Here is a 24,534-nt window from a genome sequence, read left to right as displayed (position 1 = left end):
GAATCTAGAATATATTCAAGACATTTCCTCTATTTTCGACATCTGTAATTGACATTCTGTCTTCTTTTTGTTTCGTTTGCAGTGCGGGACACTAGACGGAGCCGAACAGGTATACCATCAGCAGCGCAGCAACAGAATGGACGTCTACCAGATTGACGATGGATTCCACTCAGATGGCGGCACCGAGACACCGCCACCGTCGCCCAGCTCGGGCTCCTCGATAGCCTCGACCTCGGACCATGGGTCGCTGGAGAGCGTCGACACCGGGGGAACACAGCGCCTGGCCGTTCTCTCGTTCGAGCAGGTGAGCAAGCTGCACGACGTGATGGACGAGAAGGTGGCCATACATGGACGCGGCAACTTCCCCACACTGGAAGTGACGCTCAAGGACCTGGTCAACCTGGTGCGCCGCAAGCTGGAGGCAGAGGTGAACGCCGGCGGTGCCGGGGTGTTAGTTAAGGACATCCGCCTGAACGGTGGGGCAGCTAGTCATGTTTTAGCCAGCGAGGATCAGCCATACAATGACCTGGACCTGATATTTGCCATCGAGCTGAGTACGCCGCGCGTCTTCGACCGCGTGAAGGTGGCCGTGCTCAACACACTGCTCGACCTGATGCCCGAGGGCGTCTGCAAGCGACGCATCTACACGTGCTCCCTCAAGGAGGCCTACGTCGGCAAGATGGTCAAGGTTAACAACAACAATGACGGCGACCGTTGGTCCCTCATCTCGCTGGGCAACTCGCCGGGCCACAAGAACGTGGAGCTGAAGTTCGTCGATTCGATGAGGCGCCAGTTCGAGTTCTCCGTGGACTCGTTCCAGATCGTGCTCGACTCGCTGCTGCTGTTCTACGACTGTGCCGCTCTCCCCATATCCGAGAACTTCTACCCGACGGTGGTGGGCGAGTCCGTGTACGGGGACTTCCAGGAGGCGCTCTACCACTTGCAGAAGAAACTGATCTCAACGCGCCAGCCAGAGGAGATCCGCGGCGGCGGCCTGCTCAAGTACTGCAACCTCCTGGTGCGCAACTACAAGGCCGTCGACTCGCAGCTGATCAAGACACTGGAGCGGTACATGTGCTCGCGCTTCTTCATCGATTTCCCGGACATCAACACGCAGACCACAAAGCTGGAGGCCTACTTGCGCAATCACTTCTGGGGCGTCGACGAGGAGCCCCTCCAGTATCAGTACCTGATGCATTTACGCGAGGTGGTCGAGATGTCGACGGTCTGCCTGATGAGCCACGAGCGGCGACAGACGCTGCACCTTATCCAGTCGCTGGCCGCCCAGGTCCTCTACAACAAGCAGGAGAAGCAGCAGCAGCAGGCCCAGGAGCAGTACCAGCAGCACCAACAGCGGCAGCAACAGTTCCTGGACTCTGCGCAGCACCAGCAGCAACAGCAACAGCAACAGACACAAGCACAGGCGGCGTCGCAGCAGGGCACAACGCTCACCCTGGTCTCACAGTCGCCGCAGTCGGCCCAGGGACAGACCATCTACATGCAGCAGGCGGCCCCGCCCACGGTCTGCTGCACAAGCAGCAGCGATCAGTCCGCGGCAGCGGGCCCACAGACTATTCAGATACAGGCGGGTCCGCCGGGCCTCATCTATGCCAACGGCGTCTACTATGCACCTGTGATTCCCAGCACCATTTGCACGTGCAACTCCACCTGGCTGAGCACGTGATTGGGGCAGCACACCCAACAGCACCAGCATCAGCATCAGGAGCAGCAGCAAAAGCATCATTTGTCAGAGAATGCATTGGGATCAACAACAACAACAACATCAACGCTCTTGGCTGAAACTGAACTAATAACTAAACCACCATCACCACCATCACCATCATCATCCCAAGCCCCAGCACCAGCCCCAGCCCCAGCAGTAGCTCCGGCCCCCGCTCCAGCCCCACCTCGCATTCAAATCCAAATCCCGACAAACAACAACAAGAACAAGAGGCAGAGCTCAACCATACAGAAAGATGGAAATTCGAAGATAGCCATGACAGGAATAGAGAAAGGTCCGGAGGATACAACAGCAACAGAAGCAGCAGGAGGAGGTGGAGGAATCACTGGCATCCTGGTGGTCACCACGGAGCAGATTCAAGGTGTACCCGTCTACAGCCGGGAGGACAGCAGGGAGGCGGGCACCTACAGCGGACAGTTTGCCTTCTTCTATCCGCACGATGGATCGCCGCCCAGTATGCTGCTGCTTGGCGAGAACTCCTATCTCAATGTAACCGAGCATCAGGATGAGGAGCACTATCTAAAGCATTTTGTCTAAGCGGAGATGCAGGGCAACCGGTAACGCAGCCTTTCTTCTTCCCGGTGCCCATCGGTACGACTCAAAGTTCCCTTCCTTCCCCTTTTACCCAATTCATATGTCTGTAGAGACATTTTCCAAGACACAGCCACACCAAACTCTCAACAAAGAAGATCATTTTCAGACTGAAGTCCAGCCGCTGTTAGATGTTGATCAGGGCCCCAAAAAAATATTTAAAAAAACAAACAAAAAAAAAGGGCTGAAAAATACAAAGATTAAGAAGGTATAAACCATAAAACACGGCTCACATACACACACACACACACTTTCGCGGATGTTTCAACAACAAAATATGTTTGGATCTAGCTAAATTTCGTTGTTTTGTCTCGTTGTTTACTTATCTTCCACTTTCATTCATTTTCTTTATCCTATTCCATTTTGTTTTCTGTAATAAAACAATAGAAAAACCCGAATTTGAATTTAACTTGGAATTTGTAACGTACGCCCCCACATCATGCCCTACCCCACACGCCCACACCTTTTGAATAGACAAACACTTATATAGCCTGTTAATTGTGCGATTAAATTGAATGACTTTTTGTATGACAAGTGCAGGAGAGTGCAGGAGGAGTGTCGTCGGTTCCAGTCCAGTAGAAATTCCAAGCAAAAGTCCAAGTGCAGGCAGGCAAAACAACGATGATATGATGAAACAAGTGATGAGATAATATGTAAATATTAGTCAAATTGAACTGTCGATGTCAGAGGAGGAGTATGATTATGAGAATGAGAATGATGACTGGAATGAGATGTAGGAGAAGGAGATTGTATTTATCTGAGGGATGCTTAAACAGCATCAGAAGAATTTGCTCAATGAAATTCAATTCACAAAAACAAACAATACAATTAATCAATAACCAATTATTGTAATCGAAAATCAAAAGTAAATCAACAAAAAGAAAATCTCTAAACGGATAATATGAGAATGAGAAATGAGAATTGAAATGTAGAATGTTTGGGAAGAATGTCATATTTTGTAGTATATTTTTTCAGTGTGTGTCAGGCAGCAGCAGCAACATATGTATGCATGTATGTGAGTGAGGTCAGTGATTGATTGATTGATGGATCTAAGTATGTATGCTATGAGAGAAGCAGTTAATTTCAGATGGGTGATAATTTATGAATGATTATTAACTGTCATGATATGATATACATACATCCATATATAAAGTAAATCAAGAAATATGCTGTCAACTATTTGTAACATTTGAATGCTACCACAAACGACAAACAACACAACAAACCTTCTGCTCTATGTGTAAGTTTTCTTTTGCAATTGCAAACATTATAAAAAACAAATGACTAAAATATGTAGAAGCAAGCATATGTATGTATATTTATCTATATATTTGTGTATATTTATATCCACAACAAATGAAAGACAACAAGTGGTCCACAAAATAATACGAATCGATGTTCGAGCATGACCGATAATTCGCATTCGATGACGATGACGTTTACGATGTTTCCTCTCTGCGTGCATTCTTTGAGAACTCTCTGAAGAATTGCCACCACTTACGCACTTTTGTATAATGTTAACCCTGAACTTGTGTTTTGAATTTATGTATTAACTTTAGTTTAGACATTGTGACATAATGTACGCTGTATGTATGTGTATATATCCAGATAATCTCTATGCATATTCGACAAGGTCCAAAGCCAACGTATTCCAATTTGCATGCTGTTCGATCTGCATTGGGGGACGGGACCGAATGGAATCGTAGTCTCCTTTGCCAGCGAGCAGCCTGCAAGAAATTTTACTTAGTGCAAACTTTAAAGCAAGAAAAACTAAAATCAAAACTTAAACCAAAAAATAACGAGAAAATCCACACAAAAAAATCAAAATTATGGCAAATATGTCAGCTGCAAAAGAAAAAGGTTTATTTGTTTTTTTTAAATATTATTTTGGGTCCCATAGCTAATGCTGCCTGGGCTAGGCGGATTGTTTATTTACATACAATACCATACAATACATAGATATATACACATATATATTATTTAGATATATGTTAGTCGGATAAGCCTGTAGAGAAGTGGACATTTTTGAAATATCTCTAGCGTGTAATCTTAAATTTATACATCTACAATACAGATAAAGATCCAGATACAGAGACCAGATATAATTGTAAATGCAAGCAAATCAATCCATTGAGATTTGTATATAATAAACATATACTTAATTACGTATATATAATTATTATACCAACCTAAAAACACACACAAACCCCCAAAACACTCACACAAACACCACATTTACACACACACACACACACACACACACACAACACAATATATATATTACTTACATATTACATTAAATATATATAATAATGTATCTATATCTACAACAATTACCATACATATTACTTCTGTGCGCTTCTTGCGATCTAAGGAATTTCAATAAAAACAATCAAAAATACCTAAAAAGTATAAAAACCGCGAAAATTACCACACAAAAAAATATACAAAAAACAAAAAATATAAATCTATTCAGGCATTTCTTAATCAGGGTTCGGAATGGGAATGGGAATGGCAAAGAGAAGTGGTCACATCTATAACCAGTTGGCCATTCCATCGGGCATCCAACTGTTTCCTCCTTTCCAATTTCATGGCGGCAAACATCTGCTGATTATGAGAGTGGACATGGACACAGAAAGGCATCTTCGCGGCCAGAGCCAGACAGGCGCAGGCGCAGCCAGGGACTCGGACTCGGACTCGAACTCAGACCCAGCCTCAACCTCGACTTTAGCTGCATCTTCATCTCCATCTCCAGCTGTTTCGCTTTCGCCTCTGCTGCTGGCTTCACGTTCGTTTTACAATTTAATTCGCATGTGTTTTTTGGATTTTGCTTCAGGTAATTGTATAATGTCGCAGCATCGTCCAGTCCGAGTAACGACCGGCACCGCCAGTCTATGAAGTTGTTGATAAGTGGAAAATATGACAAGCGCACAAAGCCGCAGGGGAATGGTATCGAATGCTATGCGGCAGCTTCTTTATGTGTTTGTGTCTTGTATCATTGATGATTTATGCATTTTGATTAAGTTGTTTATGACCAAAAGAGTTTTTCGAGTGCCTCGAAAAATACTTGGCACGCCAAAAATAGATAGTGAGCCCATGCGGGTGAGCAGCGACAGACAAATGGGCGTTTGCTAAAAATTTTAAGCAAACCCGATCTACTTTGCACAAGTCAAGCATAGCATAGAATATTTAACTATAATTTATGCACAGAACTGATGCCTTTCCAGGATTCAAATTTAAATTGAGCGCGCCACATGCAATTTCGAAATTTTTAGAGTTTCATGGCGGTGAGTTTGTGTCAGATGTGGATTTATGTTTCGATGGCTCAGCGCTGCCAGACAGATTAATTAACTAGAAAATACCAGCTTTAGGGGCTTCGACAATCGATAGAAACTCTATTGATTGAAATCATATCAAGGGCACTAACCAAATAGTATAATAGATATCCAGCTTTGAAGAAGCAAAACGTCACCGCAAAATGTGCGCCTTGGAGTCCCAGGCCTCTGCCTGGAGTCCCGGCTACAAGTATTAGTGCGTATAGAACACGCAGCAGAAGCCCAAGCTACATGGGTATTAGTGTTTGTAGAGCGCGCAGCTAGAAGCTACATTTGTATAAGTTCGTGTAGCCAATGATTTTGTAGCGCTCCAAACCGGTTTCACACGGACACTGCAAGCAATGTATGTGTTGGTGCGTTGACTTCCTAAACTGTGATGAAACGAAAATTCGTTTTGATGATTTGATTTTGTTTTCGGGGCTTGGCGTATGAACCTGACCTGCCGCAACATGTGCAGAATGAGGGGTGGGGTTGGTGGCCAGACCCTTGGGGGTTGGAAAAATAAATATACCAATAAAAGTTGTTATTGTATTTGAATGCTGTAATTGTTTTAAATGCAGATTTTATACTGCTTTATTCAAAATTGTATGCATATTATGGAAACGCCGTCGCTTCTCGACTTCGTTGCTGCCGTATTATCAACATTGTTACCAAATCCATCTTTTACAGACAAATCATTTCATTTCATTTCATACAACTTTTCAACTGCTGTTCTCGTCGTCGTTTCTGTTCTCGACTTCATGTGCGCTTTAATTGTTAGCGCTTGAAACCATTTTTTTTTTTTTTTTTTTTTTTGCTTGTGAGCTAACATACCATTTAAAATGAAAACCCTCAAGACTTTATGAAGTATCTTGCCCCTCAATATCAAAATAAATTTGTTTTTGTGTGACCTTTATATGCTTTATATATAATTTAGGGTGAAAGGGGTAACGGATATTAACATCTGAATATGTATACAAATAATGAATTGCGGCAATCGACTTTGCGATACAAATATTTCCCATTAGAGTATTCAGAGTCACGGTGTGAACAAGCAAGAAGTTTTGACGGAACGGGACATGGAGACATGTTTGATGGCAAGGCGGCTGCCTTGCACATGTACACACACATTAACACTTGCACATTTTCCTCCGTCTCCCATCGGCAAATCGAGATTTGGACAACTGACCTCAAATTTGATGCCCAAGCAAGGCACTAAAATCTGCATAGACCCACCGCGTACTTATTTTTTTGTATATAAATATATATATATGTTTATATGTATATATATATTGTATATATATATATTGTAGTAGTAATAGTAATAGATGAAGAATATATATATACTATATATATATATACTGTATATATATATTCTTGATCAGCATCAATAGCCGAGTCGATTAAGCTATGTCTGTCTGTTCGTCCGTCCGTCTGTTCCCTCCTTCGTCCGTCCGTCTGTACATTATACATACATATGTAAATTATGTACACAAAAAAAAAAAAAAATAAGTACGCGGTGGGTCTATGCAGATTTTAGTGCCTTGCTTGGGCATCAAATTTGAGGTCAGTTGTCCAAATCTCGATTTGCCGATGGGAGACGGAGGAAAATGTGCAAGTGTTAATGTGTGTGTACATGTGCAAGGCAGCCGCCTTGCCATCAAACATGTCTCCATGTCCCGTTCCGTCAAAACTTCTTGCTTGTTCACACCGTGACTCTGAATACTCTAATGGGAAATATTTGTATCGCAAAGTCGATTGCCGCAATTCATTATTTGTATACATATTCAGATGTTAATATCCGTTACCCCTTTCACCCTAAATTATATAAAGCATATAAAGGTCACACAAAACAAATTTATTTTGATATTGAGGGGCAAGATACTTCATAAAGTCTTGAGGGTTTTCATTTTAAATGGTATGTTAGCTCACAAGCAAAAAAAAAAAAAAAAAAAAAAATGAAAAGGTTTCAAGCGCTAACAATTAAAGCGCACATGAAGTCGAGAACAGAAACGACGACGAAAACAGCAGTTGAAAAGTTGTATGAAATGAAATAAAATGATTTGTCTGTAAAAGATGGATTTGGTAACAATGTTGATAATACGGCAGCAACGAAGTCGAGAAGCGACGGCGTTTCCATAATATGCATACAATTTTGAATAAAGCAGTATAAAATCTGCATTTAAAACAATTACAGCATTCAAATACAATAACAACTTTTATTGGTATATTTATTTTTTCCAACCCCCAAGGGTCTGGCCACCAACCCCCACCCCTCATTCTGCACATGTTGCGGCAGGTCAGGTTCATACGCCAAGCCCCGAAAACAAAATCAAATCATCAAAACGAATTTTCGTTTCATCACAGTTTAGGAAGTCAACGCACCAACACATACACTGCTTGCAGTGTCCGTGTGAAACCGGTTTGGAGCGCTACAAAATCATTGGCTACACGAACTTATACAAATGTAGCTTCTAGCTGCGCGCTCTACAAACACTAATACCCATGTAGCTTGGGCTTCTGCTGCGTGTTCTATACGCACTAATACTTGTAGCCGGGACTCCAGGCAGAGGCCTGGGACTCCAAGGCGCACATTTTGCGGTGACGTTTTGCTTCTTCAAAGCTGGATATCTATTATACTATTTGGTTAGTGTCAAGGGTGAACATACATATGTATGTAAGTACATATATTATTTTTGGTATATCTTGGATATTTTTGTGATCAAATTTGAAACGCAAAAATGAGTCCAGAAGAACGTCTGACAGGAGAAAATTTCCTTGACCGCGCCCAGACACATTTTGAATTAAAAGCTCGCTAATATACAAAAACTCAAATAAAAATGAACAGCTTAATATAAAAAAAGATATGTATTTTAATATTTGAGTATAGAAAATATATAATATATAGAAATATAGAAAGAAAATACATCAAATAATTCCGCGGTCACACTGGCTGCAAGACTAAAAACAAAAACTAGGGTTGACAAATAGTGAAAAACTATCATATCGGTAATATATTTTGTTTGGAAAAAATATCAAAATGATTTAAAATATATCGCTGCAAAGATATCGATCTATTTGATATTATAGATATATTTTCGATTGTAAATATTTGCTAAAATTAAATTCAGCGCGCAGCGGAATTAAATAGTTCCCATAAAGAAAACAGAAATCTTACATATGTTTGTTTATAACATCTTTAATCCTTATTCCACTTTTCTGTGTTTCTAATTTGACTTATTCAACTTTTCTTCGCTTTACATTTATAATCCTTTTAAGTAAGTTCTTTGGTTCAAAACACGCACAGGCTTGTTCACAGTGCGAGAATCTTTCAGATCATATTTATATATCGCACACCTCACACCTCACAAAATCACTGCTGCATAAATAGCAGCAATAAATATCACGATATAAATATATTTTTATTTTGAAAAATATCGATATATTGATATTTTGATATATTTTTGACAGCCCTAATAATACTTGATTTGAAGAAATAGAATTGAGAGAGAAAAGCGGGATCGGCAGCTTCATTGACAAATTTGATGACTTCGTCAATGTCGTAGCCAAAAAGAGCACATTTAAAACTGCAAATATAGAATTAGATTAGTTCCTTAATTGAACACATAAAACCAAATTAATAAATTACTTACTTGGGGATTTTAGGTAAATTAGTTACATTATTTTCTGTGCTATTCAATAGGCAGGCTAAACTCAGGTGGTTATGCGTATATATTCTGGTATAACCGAACATGCAATAAAAATTATGTGTGAAAGTTGTGTGGCAAGTTCAATAACCTGTAATACAAAAGTACTTCGAAAGATTTCCCTGCCCAGAACAAGATCAGATCTAAGATGTACTTCCTATTACTTATTATTATTCCCGCCAAGTACTTTGAAATTCTATTTCGAAAATAAATACTTTTAATACTTTTTCCGACTTTTTACGCGTTTTCAACTTTTAACCAATCAGAATTGTTTTTCCTGTTTGCGCTCTCTTTCTCTCCTTTCGCTTTTTATTTTATTGCCAGCGCTCTCTCACTCTCCAAAGTCGTAAGGTGGCAGCGCCGCATAAACAGCTGGTCTGTCTGTGTGCCCACAAAAACATATATCGATATACCAGTCCAACTCATCTCTGCGACCAACCAATTTCGCTGTAGCGATTAAATATAAAAAAAACTTGCTCAAAAGCTTGCAAACACAAAACACAGACTACGCGAAGTGCACGAAGTGGTTGGTAACAAGTCAAAGAGAAAATCGAGAAAACGGGAAACGTAACGCGACAAAGCAATAAAAGAGTATCGGCTATTGGAGCTCGAGTTTGATTCATTGATTAACGGAAAGAGTGCGTAAATGTAAATCCGCCTTTGACTGCAAATACTCACAGAGGCACACACACACAGAGCCACAAGCGTTACTTGTGCATACATACAAACATACATACAGAAGACACGGACTGAAGCACCGCCGCGCCTACCACCAACTACCGCGTTTTCTTTTATCTCATACTCCCCGCCAGCCCACCCCCTGTGTAAGCTTACCCGTTTACACACGCGAATGAGTGGGTGTCTATGTGTGTATGGGAGCGAGAACTTGCGCGTGTGTGTGTGTGCATTAACTACGGTGTTTTCGTTTCGAAAAAGTTGTGTGTGCATTTTTGAAAACGAGGCCAGCCAACGGTTCTACTGGGCCACCTTTCGATTCTTGAGAAGTTACACAAAGGTACTAGCCGGGTTATACAATGCCCACCGTATTTTGATTCTTACTCGAAATGGCCAAAAAGCGTTGGTGGAAAAGGGGGTTTACTATATAAATACACAAACCCACGCGCACACACAGACACAGCCACGCGCACACACTCTCAGCTTCATAGATGCGAATGCGAGAGTATCCGTATCCGAAAGAAGAAAAAAAAAGATACAATAACCTTCAAGAGCGGGGCTTGTGCAACTTCCAGTTGGGCCACCAGAGCCAGCAACAGCATAACAGCAGCAGGGTCAGAGCGGAGGGCTGCAGAGGCAGAGCAGTACTAATTATTTATGATTTCGGTTGATTAGTGAGTTGTCTCCCCACGAACTCCCCAAGCAGGCATTTTCCGCCATGTCTGTGTGCTGGTGTGGTGGTGGTGACAGGTTTATGCACGAACCGAACTCCAGTTACGGGGAAAGTGTGGATACGATACCCCTTTCTGTTCTCCTGTTCCCCTGATCCCCTGCTGGCAATACCATGTGTACGTGCTGCATCATGGGCATCGAATGCATTAGAAATTTATACGAAAATACATAAATAAGCGAGTGGTAAACCATTTGAATGAACAAACCCCAGCTCGGAATCGAGCCAAACCGTAACCATACCATCCTCAGCCTTGATTCAGCTGGTGCTTAGCTTTCCTCTAAGTCCGTAAGTTTTCCTTGAAATTCTGTGTTCTGAATATCAAATATGACTGCAGTAAACCTATTTCATACCTCCCTCCTTTCGACAATGATGGCCTGACCTTTGGACTGACCCATGCCTGGCAGCTATCAATCCGGTTAGCTCAGATTCACCTTCGATGCAGTTGTGGCAAGAAGACGGTGAATGTGAATCCAACCCCCACATGGCGGACGGTTAATTGCAGCCACAGCCAATCATCCGTAGCCCCCATATACGTTCATACACACACATGTCCTTCCGCCTGTCCCGGAACTGAAACTCTGTGGCTCAATTATCAAATTGTTTTGAAATTGCTTAACCAACGCAATAACAGTGGGCCAAAACGATGGAGGGACGGTACACAATTATAATGCCAAAGTTTGCATGAATATTTAGTTGGAGTTCATATAATTATTTAGTAGCCATTAAACTTTAAAGCCATTGCAACATCTTAGAATAGTTTTTTCAGGCGAAAATATGAAGTGAATGGGAGTACGAATTACTAAGAATTGTGGGTACCTATCTGTCCCACTGTGCACTTTGGTCTCTCCCCTGCCAACTGTTCTTTATTGTAACAAACGTTTTAGCATTGGCCTGTGCATAGAAAACGAGTCTGTGTGGCATTTCCCTAATAGATTTGTAATTTCCCCAACAATTCCAAGTAATATCGGATATATTGTACCGACAGACAGGCAGCTTATTGGGGTCATTGGAGTCGGACCAGCAGAGCAGAAACTTCCTGGCATAATCCTACCACCTTCATTTAATGCTTCGGCAGTGCCATTATATAAATGCACTCGCCCGGCGCTCAGGTGGAGCTAGCTAGCTCGTAATGTGTTGTTTGGGCCTTGACCAAATTATAATTAACTTTTGCCTGTCGACAATTTGACACAATTTAGTGGGAGATAATGCCTAGAAATTGCAGCAATTTATCGTTAACAATGGCCAGGGAAATGAATCTCAAATTGGTGTCAGTGCGAGTAAGTGTTGCAGTCGTTAAAGTACGACTATCTGCTAAAACTGCGCCACTGGTGACGTCAGGTTTTTGTATCTGCCGCTGTTGTTGTTGCTGTTGTTGGGCTTGAGAATCGCTTGGGCTAATGATTGGAACGCGCTGCGAAGAGCATTACAAAGCCAAACACGAGCCTCGTCGAGGCCATGCCCCGCCTATGACGCATCCGAAATAAATATAAACAACAAATATTTGGCTGACGCTGACTTTCCGCTGCTGAATTTCAAAGATACACAAATCGTTGGCGGACCGCTTCCCGGCTGGTACTGCGCTGCTGTTATACGACTTGGCTTGCCTGGGGTTTGTCCCGGGGCCAGAGATCACAGAAGGCAAAGGACAATGCCAACAACCTGCCCATACATGGCGTATACTAAATTTGTCAGAGTCTCTTGCTCCGATTCGGTTCGTGCCAAGCGCAGCCCCATTCGGCTGTTGTCACTTCCATTGCCAGTGCTACGGGTGCCGTTACTGCCACAGTCCCTGTCCAAGTCCTGCCCAGCCCTGCCCCTCTGCCGTAGTTTTACATGCCCCACGACGGCAACAAAAGACAAGTTTTGTTGTTGTTGTCTGTTCTCGTTGTTATTTTGGAACATATCCAGCCAGAACGGGTCGGCTCGGTTCGGGCCTTGGCATGTGGGCGACAATTTCGCATTTATTATGCAACAGTTTGGCGGATTGAGCGTGTAGCGTAAACAAACTTTGTGCCAGCTTTTTTTTCCCAAATGAGAGCGGAACGGTTCGTAACGGGTGGGTCGAGGGGGTGCATGGTGGAGTTGAGAGCTCAAAGAATGCATATGTATGTACACAGACACATACATAAATACATACACATATCATGATCGACATGGGAATACTCTTGCGAAAGCTGTATTATTTATTGGGTCTCTTAATATTGATCTCCGTGAAAATCTTACTTCAACAGAATAAACATTTACATTGCGATCCATACCCCCAGCCAATATTGATTTCATATATTATTTATTAATGTAGGAAGAAAATTACCTGTTTGCCACAGTTTTTTCCACATTTTCTCAGACCCCTGCATCGAGATTTACATTTGGCTTGATTTCCGCCTGCATCTTTACCCAACAGTTTCAAAATCGACTTATCTCTCCAAGTCTCTTGGGAGTGATGGGTAGTTTGGGGGGAGGGAGGTGGAACCACAGTAAATCATGACATGCAACACAGTTGAACAAATGTAATTGACTTGGGCACGCCAACTGGAAAGACGAATCAGAGCCAAGGAAAGACAAGCCACCCTTTGGACCCCAGCCAAGTCCAGTTTCGAGGAGTGGTGGACTGGTGGTGGTGCTGGTTCCTGTGGCATTGGCAGTGGCTGGTCCCGCTGTGATTGCTCACATTGAATGCAATCAAAGAAGTAACTGCGAATCAAGTTATCGGTCAGGGAGGCAGCAAGTCAAGCGTGGTCCTGTTTTCCGTCCTCGTCCTCGACTTGCCGCAACTGCAGCCACAAGCTGCAGCTAAACCCGAATCACATTGCAACAGCAAAGGGAAACTTTTGCACAGTTTGTGTGCTGCTTCCTGATAAGCGTAAGAGCAAGTGGCTCCACCACTGGGGCTGTGGTATGCGGTGCTAATCAACCCACTGCCCCTCCCAGTGGGCGCGTCATTTGCCTCTCTTTTGGCTCCAGCAAAACACAACCATATCATCACCAACAGCTGCTCGCAACGTAGTTAACGGCTACGTAAACAATCTGGACATTATTTGTCAATTTTGATTGCCGGTTAGACCTGTTGGACCCGTATACAGGGTGCCTGCATAGCTGCAGGCATGTGTGCCGCCCCCACTGGCGGAATGCTTATGTAATGAATGAATTAATGACAGCAACAAAGAGGGGGCACAAATGATACACTCACTCACGAAATAATGGAATACGGGAAGAACAATCTTTTAAAATGATCTCTAAACGTACTACTATCCATTCTCGTAGATTAAAAGTGTTTGTATATTTGATCTAGCCGAACCCACAAAGACCTCAAGATATAGTATGTACATAAGTACATCCGTAGCTGGGGAAATACTATATTTAGACGTGAGTGATGCTTACGCTTACATTGTTTCCACGCCACCTGCCACACCCACAGCTTAATAGAGTTTCCATAGCTAGTATTCAATTATATTTAAGCGTTATCCCATACATGATAGCAACTATTATAGCGGCTTTCACTGATCCGCTGTACCTTACCCTCGATGTAATCCATTGAGAGCCATATCTGCCAGATCTGGGTATCGGGCATTCCCTTGAAATCTTCAATGTTTAAACAAGTGCGAGCAGCGGCCTCTGTTGTTTGGCATGTGGAAAGTTTTTCATTGTGTGTGCCCGAACCCTGTTCGAGGTACGACACCTACTCTTATCACACAGAGCCACTCGACACAAATCTGTAACAATGACTGGCACTGACACCTGCTATGCTACCGTTACCACCCATGCCCCTCCCCCCCTTGTGCATATGTGAGGATTGAAAGGATGTTTGGTTGCACATGCTCCACGCCCTGCAGTTGGTTTTACTTCTGGCCAGCTCTGTGGGCTTGCCTGTTTGCCTGGCCAAAAAGGGCAAAGGTGGGCGGTGCTACACGCCCACAGCCCCAGCCCCAGCATCCGATATGGCAATTAAGAGCGCAGCTGCAGTACCGTCCCCAGCAGTTTGCACTTTGCAACATCTCTGGTGGCTGGCTGACTTTTGTTTTCACCTCTCACAACTCTCGACTCGTGACGCACATGAAGCAGGTGGACCAGGAGGTGGCATGACACTGCTCCAGGCAGCCCTTTTTTTAGTATGTGAGCTAAAAACGAATAGCAACCAACCAACATTCGCTCCAACAATGTTGGGCACTTTTTGTCGTGTTTACTCGCGAATTAAGATCTTCCGACTACGTGATGACATCTAACGATGACAATTGAAATGAAAATATTTATACAATTCATTCACTGCTCATCCAGACCGAGACAACCATCCCAGCCACTAAATGGACAGGGGACGGGGCTATCAGACGTGATTCACTCGGGGAGTTGAAGATAACTTTTGGGCACTCAGCCACACACAAGATTCCACAGGCCGAAACTGGCTTTGGCCGGACAAAGACTTCGCTTTATCGTTCACAAATTGATTAGCCAAAATGGAAATGACCAAAAAACGAAAGAACCACAAACTGAGAGACATTCGAACAGGTTATATTTGGTGCTTGCTAAACTTGGCCAGAATTACACACCAATCAGCAGAGGATAAAAATAGTTTTCATCTGATTTCACAGTCTTTCTCCTTTAACTCTTTTCAGAGGGAGCAATGCGTCTCGACACGAACTCAAATGTGGACTTCAAAGCATTCGAATCCAGCTCCAGCTCCAGTGCATGTGTGAGTAAAGGGATTCGAACTGAAAACACAAGAATCGATTCTTACACCGATTTGACACTCTCTTTTCAGCTCATCAAGTTGGACAACTTGGCCACCTGGGGAGGCTCACAGAAAACAGACACTCGGCTGCCAATCACGGACTACTCGACGCTGGGCGGACCCCGGCACAATCGCAGTCCCTTTCCCCTGTCCAAAGATGTCAATAATCGCCTGGTGATCTGGTAAGTGGAAGTGCAATTGCTGTCATTCCACCAATGGGATTAATGTCTGTTCGTTCTGCGCTCCTCAGGGATGGCGACATGACCACACTGGATGTGGACGCCATCACAAACACCAGCGATGAAACTCTGACTGAAAGCAATATCATATCGGAGCGCATACTCGCCGTCGCTGGCAATCAGCTGAGGGAGGAGTTGAGCACAAATGTTAAAGGTGAGTCAGGTTGATGGATACATCTTCTCGACCTCTATAACTCCAGCTCTGATTCTCCCCTTTCAGAATGCCGCACTGGTGATGTGCGCATCACACGTGGATACAATCTGCCAGCCAAGTATGTGCTGCATACAGTGGCGCCTGCTTACAGGGAAAAGTTTAAGACGGCAGCCGAGAATACGCTGCATTGTTGCTACAGGTAGGATGATCCCATTGTCACCCTTTGGCGATATCTCTATCTAATGACTTCTTTGTATTGGTAGAAACGTTCTGTGTAAGGCCAAGGAGCTGAACCTGCACACAATCGCCTTGTGCAACATCAGTGCCCACCAGAAGAGCTTTCCAGCGGATGTGGCCGCACACATTGCCCTGCGTGAGTACTGGAATGTAATCTGGCACAGAATGGGAGTTTCCTAATGAGATCTCGTCTCCCTCAGGCACCATCCGACGCTACCTGGACAAGTGCACCCTTCAGGTTGTGATATTGTGTGTGAACAGCAACGAACGCGGGACGTACGAGGTGCTGGCCCCGCTCTACTTCCCCCGCGACCAGCTAGAGGAGCGCAGCGCGCTTTGGCAACTGCCCAAGGACATTGGCGGCGAATTCGGCGAGCCACAGCACCCCGATCCCGACCGCCAGATCCGCATTATTCGCAATCCCCACCACAGTGTCCACATGCGTCACCGCCAAAGTGAGTATCTCCTGTTCTGTTTGTCGTCACTGTTTTGTACCGATACCCCTATCTCGTCGGGCTATCGACTGTCGAAGATGATAAAGTCTGTGCTTATCTTCTAGAGACTCGAGCTGGTCGGGGCTCGGTGATGATTCCATTTCGGCCCTGTTGTGTTGTGGGGCTGTCGATAAGATTAGAGCGAAAAAAAGGCAGCACAAAGCACATGAAACACAACAAAATGTATGCAAACACTGCTTTTCAGCTATGTTGACTGACTGACTAAATTCTATGGCTTCAGTTACGTTGCAAAGTCGGTCGTGTGCGGGTCACTGGCGGCAGTTGCATCCAATTGTCCAGTGAAAGTCGTTAAATTTCCAACTATTCGGCCACAAAATTAGGTTGTTTCATCGAGCCTTGGATACATAGAAGTAATTTTTCAGTGTTTATCAAATTATTACCCAAAAATCCATTCAAAGTAAGCAAGAAATTTTAAATTTCAAAGATTTATATTCGCAGTCGCTGGTGAGCTTTGCGCTGGCTGACAGCAGGCTGGCTGCTATAAACTTATGTGCAATTTCAAAGAGACATACTTTCAGGCTGTGTCACTCACTTGCTACATGTCGCGTAACTTGTGTGTAGACTTGACATTTGCCAAGTAAATAAATAAAACTGATCGTTAGAGCCGAGATACAATCTAATAACTATGTATTGTTTTTATATTAATGAATCTACATTTATGTAGGAAAAAAGAAAGAATATTTATACACCTAGTAACAGAACTCTTTAATTTTAACTCGAATTAACTTTGGAACTGCCCACGATTATTTTGGCTTGTAAAGTGTTACTAGAAAACTTGGTCGCATTTGCATTACGTTAGTTTGTCAACAAAAGTTTGTTAATTTAGCTGAAGAACCTCTTATCAGGACAGCGGCGACGAGTGGCAGTCGCTCCAATCTTTGCGGGATACCAAGCCTAAATCATGTCAACACTGGGGAGCAGTACGCAGTCGCCTTATCGGGTTATCGCAGGGGGAGAGCAAAGGCAGGCAGACAGCATCCTGTTTTTGTTTGCTGCCCGCCCATCTGCTCGCGCGCTCCGACAGCGCAGTCGAGGAGAAGCCGTGCCAGAGACCGCTTTCAGTTCAACTCAAATTTCGCATCGCTGAAGTTCGTCACAGCATTATCTGTGCTTTAGCTGTACTTTGATAATAGCAGGCCCAAAATGATAAACAATTCGTTTGAGTTCTCATGTAATGGAATACCCCCAGAGTGACCATGGACCTGCACTGAAGATCTAAATAATTAACTGTTTCTCTTTCTCTCTTTGCATATTGCAGCCGACGACGATTCCGACGTTAGTCCACACGATATGGAGGGAAACAGCTCGGACCTGGAGTACGGACCCAAGGACATGAACGGCCTCAGTCCGAACTCCTACAGCAGTGGACTTCAGACCCAGCTTCAGGTGAGTCTTAATTGAGTTTTCGCAACATTATCGGATTACTTAGACACACATTCCCACTTTCCACAGCGTGATCTGGACAGACAGCATTTGCTTAGTGATCGTCCACGGGCTGGTGTCTATGAGAATGTCATCTCCGAGGGCGTCGAGGGGATCGAGCACCAGGAGAGGTGAGTGAGCCGCCACAGATGCAGCACAACACTATTCTCTGTCTGTCCCCCATATCGTGTTACGCATTGCGTCACTCGTTCTTAGGCGTACCTTACACCTACCGAGTGCTACGCGGGGGACATCTGCAGTTCATAAAACTGACAGCAGAACACGCAGCCCCAGAGCTCGCACCCTCCCATTCCACCCATAAACACCACATTGAAAGGGAACTCTTTGCCCAGCGCATATTTATTACAAAAGCATGCCGGAAATATCTTAAGCGTCTAACAAACGACCCACCTCCGCCTGCTCCTTATGGAAATTCCGATTCCGCTGCCGCTTGTCGAAATTTTACAGAGCATTGGCACGCAAGCAGCCACCGGGCGGGCAAGTGGAAATTGAATTGGAGTGCGGGCACCGGAGTGGAGTGGAGTAGAGTTGAGTGTCAGCAGTGCCTAGTGGTCCTGCTCAACAGTAATCGAGGAATGCCAAGTGCCTAGTCTTTTGCTTGTGACGACAACTGTGACGTACATATGTACAAGTGACCATCCTTTGCGGCGTCATTGTTTGCATGACATCTCCTTCACCCGAGCCAATCTAATTTTAACACCAGCTAAAAATATTTGTTTTTACTGTTCAAGCCGCAAAAGTGAAGCTTTGAGCTAAATATTTATGAATATTTATAATGGAATCATGAGATAGATAATTACTGTGACACAGCCACGCCAAATGGGCCACTTTTAAAGATAGATAATGGGTTGGGTGAACTTTTTCCATGGCGAATATCTAATTAAAATGAGTATTTAAAACAAATAGCATCGTTTTTGCTCACCCTGCACGTTTGTCAAATAATAAATGTCAGCTTTGATTATGCATCGCGTTTTTTAATGCACATTTTCGCCAAATATTTGTCAAATCCCTAATTAATATGACAAGTGGGCATGCTTCAGTGGGAATGGAACTGGGAACACACGTAACCGGATCAGATCAGGTTGTGCATGTGTATGTATGTATGTATGTACATATGTACAACCTGTATATGGGTATATGCATATACAAGAATATCGAACCGTTGCAGTTCATTGAATGAAACCGCACAACCGTCGCGCACATTTTGTAGACGTTTAATCGAACATCTCCTCGTGTAACGTAATTTATTCAAGCGGTTGACAGTGGGAGGTAGGGCGAGGGAGAAGGAGACTAACAGGCGCCGCAGCTTCCTTAACGAATTTCTTCGTACATATGCTTGCGAGGGGAATGCACCTCGTGCAGCCTCTTCTTCTCTTTAGCCTTAATTAGAATCTACCCCACAAACAAACACACGTGCATGAGTCAGAGTCAGTGATGTTGATGTTTACAGTAATATTTTCGCGTTTCATTCCTCTTTGATGGAATTGTTACACACTGCGTGGGCGCAAGAGAGAAGAGAAGCCATTAGAAGACAGGAAGCACCAAAATAGAACCTTTGCCATTTCGGTATCGTTTTTGTAGCTTTTTGCGCATTTGGCTGCCACTGACGAATGCAAACATTTGAACTGATTTCATTTTTTGGACAGTTTTTCGTGGAGTGACTGACATTAGCGCAAATAAAGCGGTTAGCATGTCCTTGGGCAATAGCCTGGTGCCGCTGGTTTTAGTTGTTGCTCTTTTGTTGTAACTGATGTCATTGAACAGGCGGCGATAGGGCGCACGCTCAAAGAGTGGGAGGTGCGAGAGTAAGAGTCAGAGAGTAAAAGAAAGAGGGAGAGAGCTTTGCTTTCATGCTTTTGAAGGTATATAAATTCAGGGTGAGAAATTCCCATAAGAGAAAGAGGCAGATAGAGAAAGAGAGAGTGGCTGAACACCTTTCTTAAATACACCTTGTGCCGTCTGCTCTGCTTTGCCTGATGCGCGCTGCTCCACACTGACCCGCTGGTGAGGTACATAATATAGATGCGAATGATGGGGGGCGAAAAAGCATTCAAGAGCAGCGCAGCACGCCGCTCCATCGCTCAGTCGAAAGGCGCCACTCACAGCGAACACTCGTGAATTGAAATACTCAAAGTGTAGCCACCGTCGGCGGCAGTTTTTATATAAACCAAAAATAAATTCAATCATTTTACTGTGAACCGAATCGCACAGCATAGTTAAAGCAAAAAGCGTTTATTAGTTTTACACATTCACGCGCGGCTTCCGTTTACCAACCAAAAGTCTGGCCAACAAGCTGCCCACACATACAGTTTTTTTTCGAGAGTTCTTAAACTATTTATACACTCTTAAAATTACTAAGAATAAGACAATACTGCGTCAATTGAATACGAAATTGAGTGGAAAGGGAGACGACAATAAGAGAGCAAAGAAAATCAGATCAGATCGGCCAGCCCGTAAAACGGAATTTTCTATTTTGACTTAAAATCGATAAACCGTAATTGTGCGAGAAGAGAAAGGCGAGAAGCGAATAGCGAAAGACGAAAGAAGGAGGAGAAACGCGAACTAGTGCCACCCACCGACAATACAACAACAACAAGAACTTACAACTGTAAACTATGACAATGCTGGAAGGCATGACGTCGATTGACTTGGGCTCGATTCCCATGCAAGAGACGGGCGACATGAATGATGTGCTGCCCGATGAGCTCATGGAATCGCCGGAGGAAAGGTAACAGTGGGAGTCCTTTTAAAGGTGTCAATCACTGTAAGGAGTTCTTTCATAATTGCAATGACGTGGGTTCTCTTGGTTCCTAGTTATGACGTCAGAACAAAGAACACACCACCCTTACCACTTCTATTTATGGAATCACTCATATTTATGTATATCCTTTAGTTCAATATGCATTCCCACTATTCCCCCTCACTGGCCTTGGCACCACCCGCTTCTCCATTATTAATAAACAAACAATGGGAGATACATACATATGTACTCCTCTCGGCCTTGCCTGCGAGTACGTGCCAGTGAACAATAACATGCAATCCGTGATTGCAGGAAATGTGATCTAATAATAACATTAGTACCTACCTTTCCCTGCGTTCCAGCAAGTTGTTAAGCTGTGAGATTTATTCCACGGATTAGCATTTTGGCTTAATATTCATTGTGCTTTTCACACGATAACCATATTCGTGGGGCACTAACCAAAACCATCCAACCCCAGCCCCAACCCCATCTGAACCCACAACTCGTGCATCCATCCGCATCTGTATCTGTAGCTGTTCAAACACTGGTACTGTGATGGCGTTTGTGTTGGGCTAAGACTGCGTCACAATGCGTCACATTTGGGTGTTTTTGTTGGCCAGAATTATCTAGATCTTTATCTGGGTGCTTCCTCTGCAGTCGTTTACGGCTCTGCTGCGTATTGCGGCTTATCGGTAGCTGCTACCGGAGTTCACTGCGGCACGAGTCGGATCTCTCTCCGGCAATTAGTCGAGAGCACATCGTTTTAATAGGGCGTCGTGTGTCAGTCGAAAGTTGTTAATCACTCAAACACAATTTCGCACACCTGCGCAGCTCCCGAACATGTTCCGATGAATAAATATAGGCATGTGCATCGATTGCCTGACCAATTCATATGTGACTCATCAAAGCAATGTGCGCATTACGTTGCCATTCCAATTTGTGTTCAAATTAGAACTATCTATTTATCATTTAATTTCTCATCCCCCTGCCACTCTCCATCATTCGCTCGTTTGATCTAATTTTGAGTTTTTATCTGACAAATATTTACCCAACATAAGCTAAGGCAAAGCACACAGACCCAAGTAAAACATCAGCATTGCACGCATAACAAATTTATAATTCCCCTCTGGGTCAGAGCCCCAACAGATAAACATGGGTTTTAACGCTTTTGCGAAATGAATTTCAAATAGTTGGCCAATGCGAAATACAGCAGCTTCTGCTCTTGACAAACAGACAGACAGACAGGCAGACTGTCATGTCTGGCACTGCCGACAGCCATCATTATCTTTTCGTATATGGTGTGGAACAGCGTGCCGGCATAATAATAAGTCGCGCGACACCCCTTTAGCCTTCTATATATAGTCCATAGTCAAGTGATTTCACATAATTGCTGCGGCAAACCTCGTATCCATGGGCTTAGCTTCTCGCGCTTTTCTCAGACTAGTAAACAATTGCTATGCGCATGATTATGATCCATCTAATCAGCTATTTTGTATGACGAAACTCCCCATGGTGTGCTAATAGAGCGAGCTTTCACTCACAAAGTGCTTGGCTCACTGTTGATTTGTATTGAATACGAGAATTCTTAGTGGATTTTTCCATATGATTAATAATTGTATTTTTTGTTATTCTTCAGATACGAACGCCTCCTGCGTCGCGCTCAAGTCGAGGACTTGACGGAGGTCTCGGGCATTGGCTGTCTGTATCAGAGCGGTGTCGATCGCTTGGGTCGCCCTGTGATTGTGTTCTGTGGCAAGTGGTTCCCCGCCCATAACATCGACCTGGAGAAGGTAGGCAATCCGTTGCTCGATTCAATGTTAGATCAGTTCTAAATTAACTTTATTATTTGCAGGCTCTGCTGTATCTGATAAAGCTACTGGATCCCATCGTCAAAGGAGACTATGTTATTTCCTACTTCCACACAATGACCTCCACGAATAACTATCCATCGCTGCACTGGCTGCGCGAGGTCTACAGTGTGTTGCCCTACAAGTGAGTGTCCCCCCCAGCCGAAGAGAATTTCCAAACCATCTCTGATTGCTCGCCCTTCCAGATACAAGAAGAACCTGAAGGCCTTCTACATAGTGCATCCGACATTCTGGACCAAAATGATGACCTGGTGGTTCACAACGTTCATGGCGCCCGCCATTAAGGCCAAAGTGCATTCGCTGCCTGGAGTCGAGCATCTGTACTCGGCCATCACAAAGGATCAGCTGGAAATCCCCGCCTACATAACCGAATACGATATGGCGGTAAGACAGAAGGACCACCATACACCAGGAGCTGCTTGATTCTAATGTTTTCCGATGATTCCCTTTAATTACAGACCAATGGCCTGCATTACTTCAATCCTGTGCCGACTGCCTCGTAGATGGCGGCCATTGTGGCTGTCTAAAGACAGCGCAGCCGCCATAGCATATACATATATATATACACCCACACATGTGAAGTTTTTATAGATTTTATAGAACGTATTTTGTTTTCTTGATAAGTAATAATTGTTTACTTGCGCATAACTATCGATGTTGTCGTTTACCGATTGATCTGACGCAAGTTTTGTTGAGCATTGTGTAGCATACGTTTGTGGAAGGGCCTACAGCCGCCCCCCACGCCCCAACCAATTAGCTAAATGATAAATCTACATTCAGATATGTAAATGCTAAACCCCCAAAAAGCGAGAGTTATGTAAAGCATTCTTATGAACAGCATGGAAATTAGTTAATTAGTTGACTCAGAAGATTTATTGATTGACAGCAGGCGAAGGACATACATAAGAATAGACACGTTGAACTATTAGCAGGATGAGGAGATGTAGTAGGAGATGATGATACCAAAAGTAGCCAGAACAAAAATGTTAGCAGTGCTGAAGGAGATGAAATTTGAAATTAGATGACGGGCATATATACACATACATATATAAAGAAAAAATGATTACTTGTACTTCGGAATTCGGAAAGGAATATAGATACTTATATATATATATATTGTATTGTTAGTTATCTTTGCAATTACAAAGTGTATTATTAATACTAGAGCCTAACGCGTATGCAGTTTGATCCCCCGATATATACACATACATAAAATACATACGTACTATAAATTCAATTGTATTTATACATAAATAAATATACTAAATATACACAAAGCTAACGATTAACAAATACATACGAGTATGTACATATATACCAAATGGGAGGAGTCAATGCAAGCAAATCAACACTCGGAACGCATACCTTTTGTAGATACGATACTTAGATATGTACTTACTAGAGCTCACCGTGAGGCGGCGGCCCCTTCCGCCCAGGAATCGAAACACCAATAAAGAACCTAACGAATAGTTATTGTTAAATGTTCAACTTTGATATGAATTATGTTTAGGCGAAAGACACACACGTCCCACTTTATCTTCCAAGCACCATTTGCGCTCAAAAGAAAGTCCCCAATTCCAAGCCAAGAGCACGCCGTCGACATTTACAACCAAGTATGCATAAATATAGTATGTATTCATATAGATAATATGTACGTATTGTAATAAGTCGAATCAATTATGGCACTCGCTCTCGCTGGCAGCAATCAGGCAACAAGAAACACGCACACACAAAAACCCACACACTAATCGACCCACTCAATTGATAAGCGAATACATTGATCCACAGCCAACCACAGCAACAACAACACACAACAGTTGATTATTATAGCAATTACGTACATGCAAAGCAAAA

The 24,534-nt window shown here is 43.5% G+C and overlaps 2 protein-coding genes across 8 annotated transcripts in view; both read left to right on the top strand.

Annotated features, from left to right (window-relative positions):
- The window catches only part of LOC117891824 (terminal nucleotidyltransferase 5C), a 42,914-nt gene extending 40,408 nt beyond the window's left edge, over positions 1-2,506 (top strand). For all 3 annotated transcript variants that reach the window (XM_034797563.1, XM_034797565.1, XM_034797564.1), the window contains one exon: positions 83-2,506. In XM_034797563.1, the coding sequence (XP_034653454.1) occupies positions 83-1,684 (1,602 nt within the window). In that variant the 3' untranslated portion in view covers positions 1,685-2,506. The remainder of the gene's footprint in view (positions 1-82) is intronic.
- A 7,334-nt stretch (positions 2,507-9,840) lies between these two features.
- On the top strand, positions 9,841-24,161 carry LOC117891828 (protein GDAP2 homolog). 5 transcript variants are annotated; one of them, XM_034797569.1, is made up of 13 exons: positions 9,841-9,991; positions 15,369-15,445; positions 15,515-15,666; positions 15,735-15,877; positions 15,944-16,076; positions 16,141-16,250; positions 16,315-16,569; positions 17,888-18,015; positions 18,082-18,182; positions 22,449-22,602; positions 22,665-22,804; positions 22,866-23,064; positions 23,139-24,161. In XM_034797569.1, exons 2-13 carry the CDS (start codon positions 15,377-15,379, stop codon positions 23,181-23,183), a joined length of 1,629 nt encoding a protein of 542 aa, XP_034653460.1. In that variant the 5' UTR covers positions 9,841-9,991; positions 15,369-15,376; the 3' UTR covers positions 23,184-24,161. The 5 variants fall into 5 exon arrangements, with proteins under 5 accessions (XP_034653460.1, XP_034653462.1, XP_034653464.1 ...); XM_034797571.1 differs by lacking the exon at positions 9,841-9,991 and adding an exon at positions 10,350-10,368; XM_034797573.1 differs by lacking the exons at positions 9,841-9,991; positions 15,369-15,445; positions 15,515-15,666; ... (2 more) ...; positions 16,141-16,250; positions 16,315-16,569 and adding an exon at positions 17,008-17,026 and having other exon boundaries at positions 23,139-23,957.
- The last annotated feature ends 373 nt before the right edge of the window (positions 24,162-24,534 follow it).

This window comes from Drosophila subobscura, chromosome E (genome assembly GCF_008121235.1).
Source record: "Drosophila subobscura isolate 14011-0131.10 chromosome E, UCBerk_Dsub_1.0, whole genome shotgun sequence".
Lineage (NCBI taxonomy): Eukaryota > Metazoa > Arthropoda > Insecta > Diptera > Drosophilidae > Drosophila > Drosophila subobscura.
The sequence above is the reverse complement of the archived record's forward strand: the minus strand, read 5'-3'. Positions and strand labels throughout refer to the sequence as shown.

Coding starts and splice junctions, on each gene's coding strand:
- LOC117891828 (XM_034797569.1), top strand. CDS start 15,377: ATGCGTCTCGACACGAACTCAAATGTGGACTTCAAAGCATTCGAATCC. Junction 15,667..15,734: donor AATAATCGCCTGGTGATCTG/GTAAGTGGAAGT, acceptor TGCGCTCCTCAG/GGATGGCGACATGACCACAC. Junction 18,183..22,448: donor GGGATCGAGCACCAGGAGAG/GTGAGTGAGCCG, acceptor GTTATTCTTCAG/ATACGAACGCCTCCTGCGTC.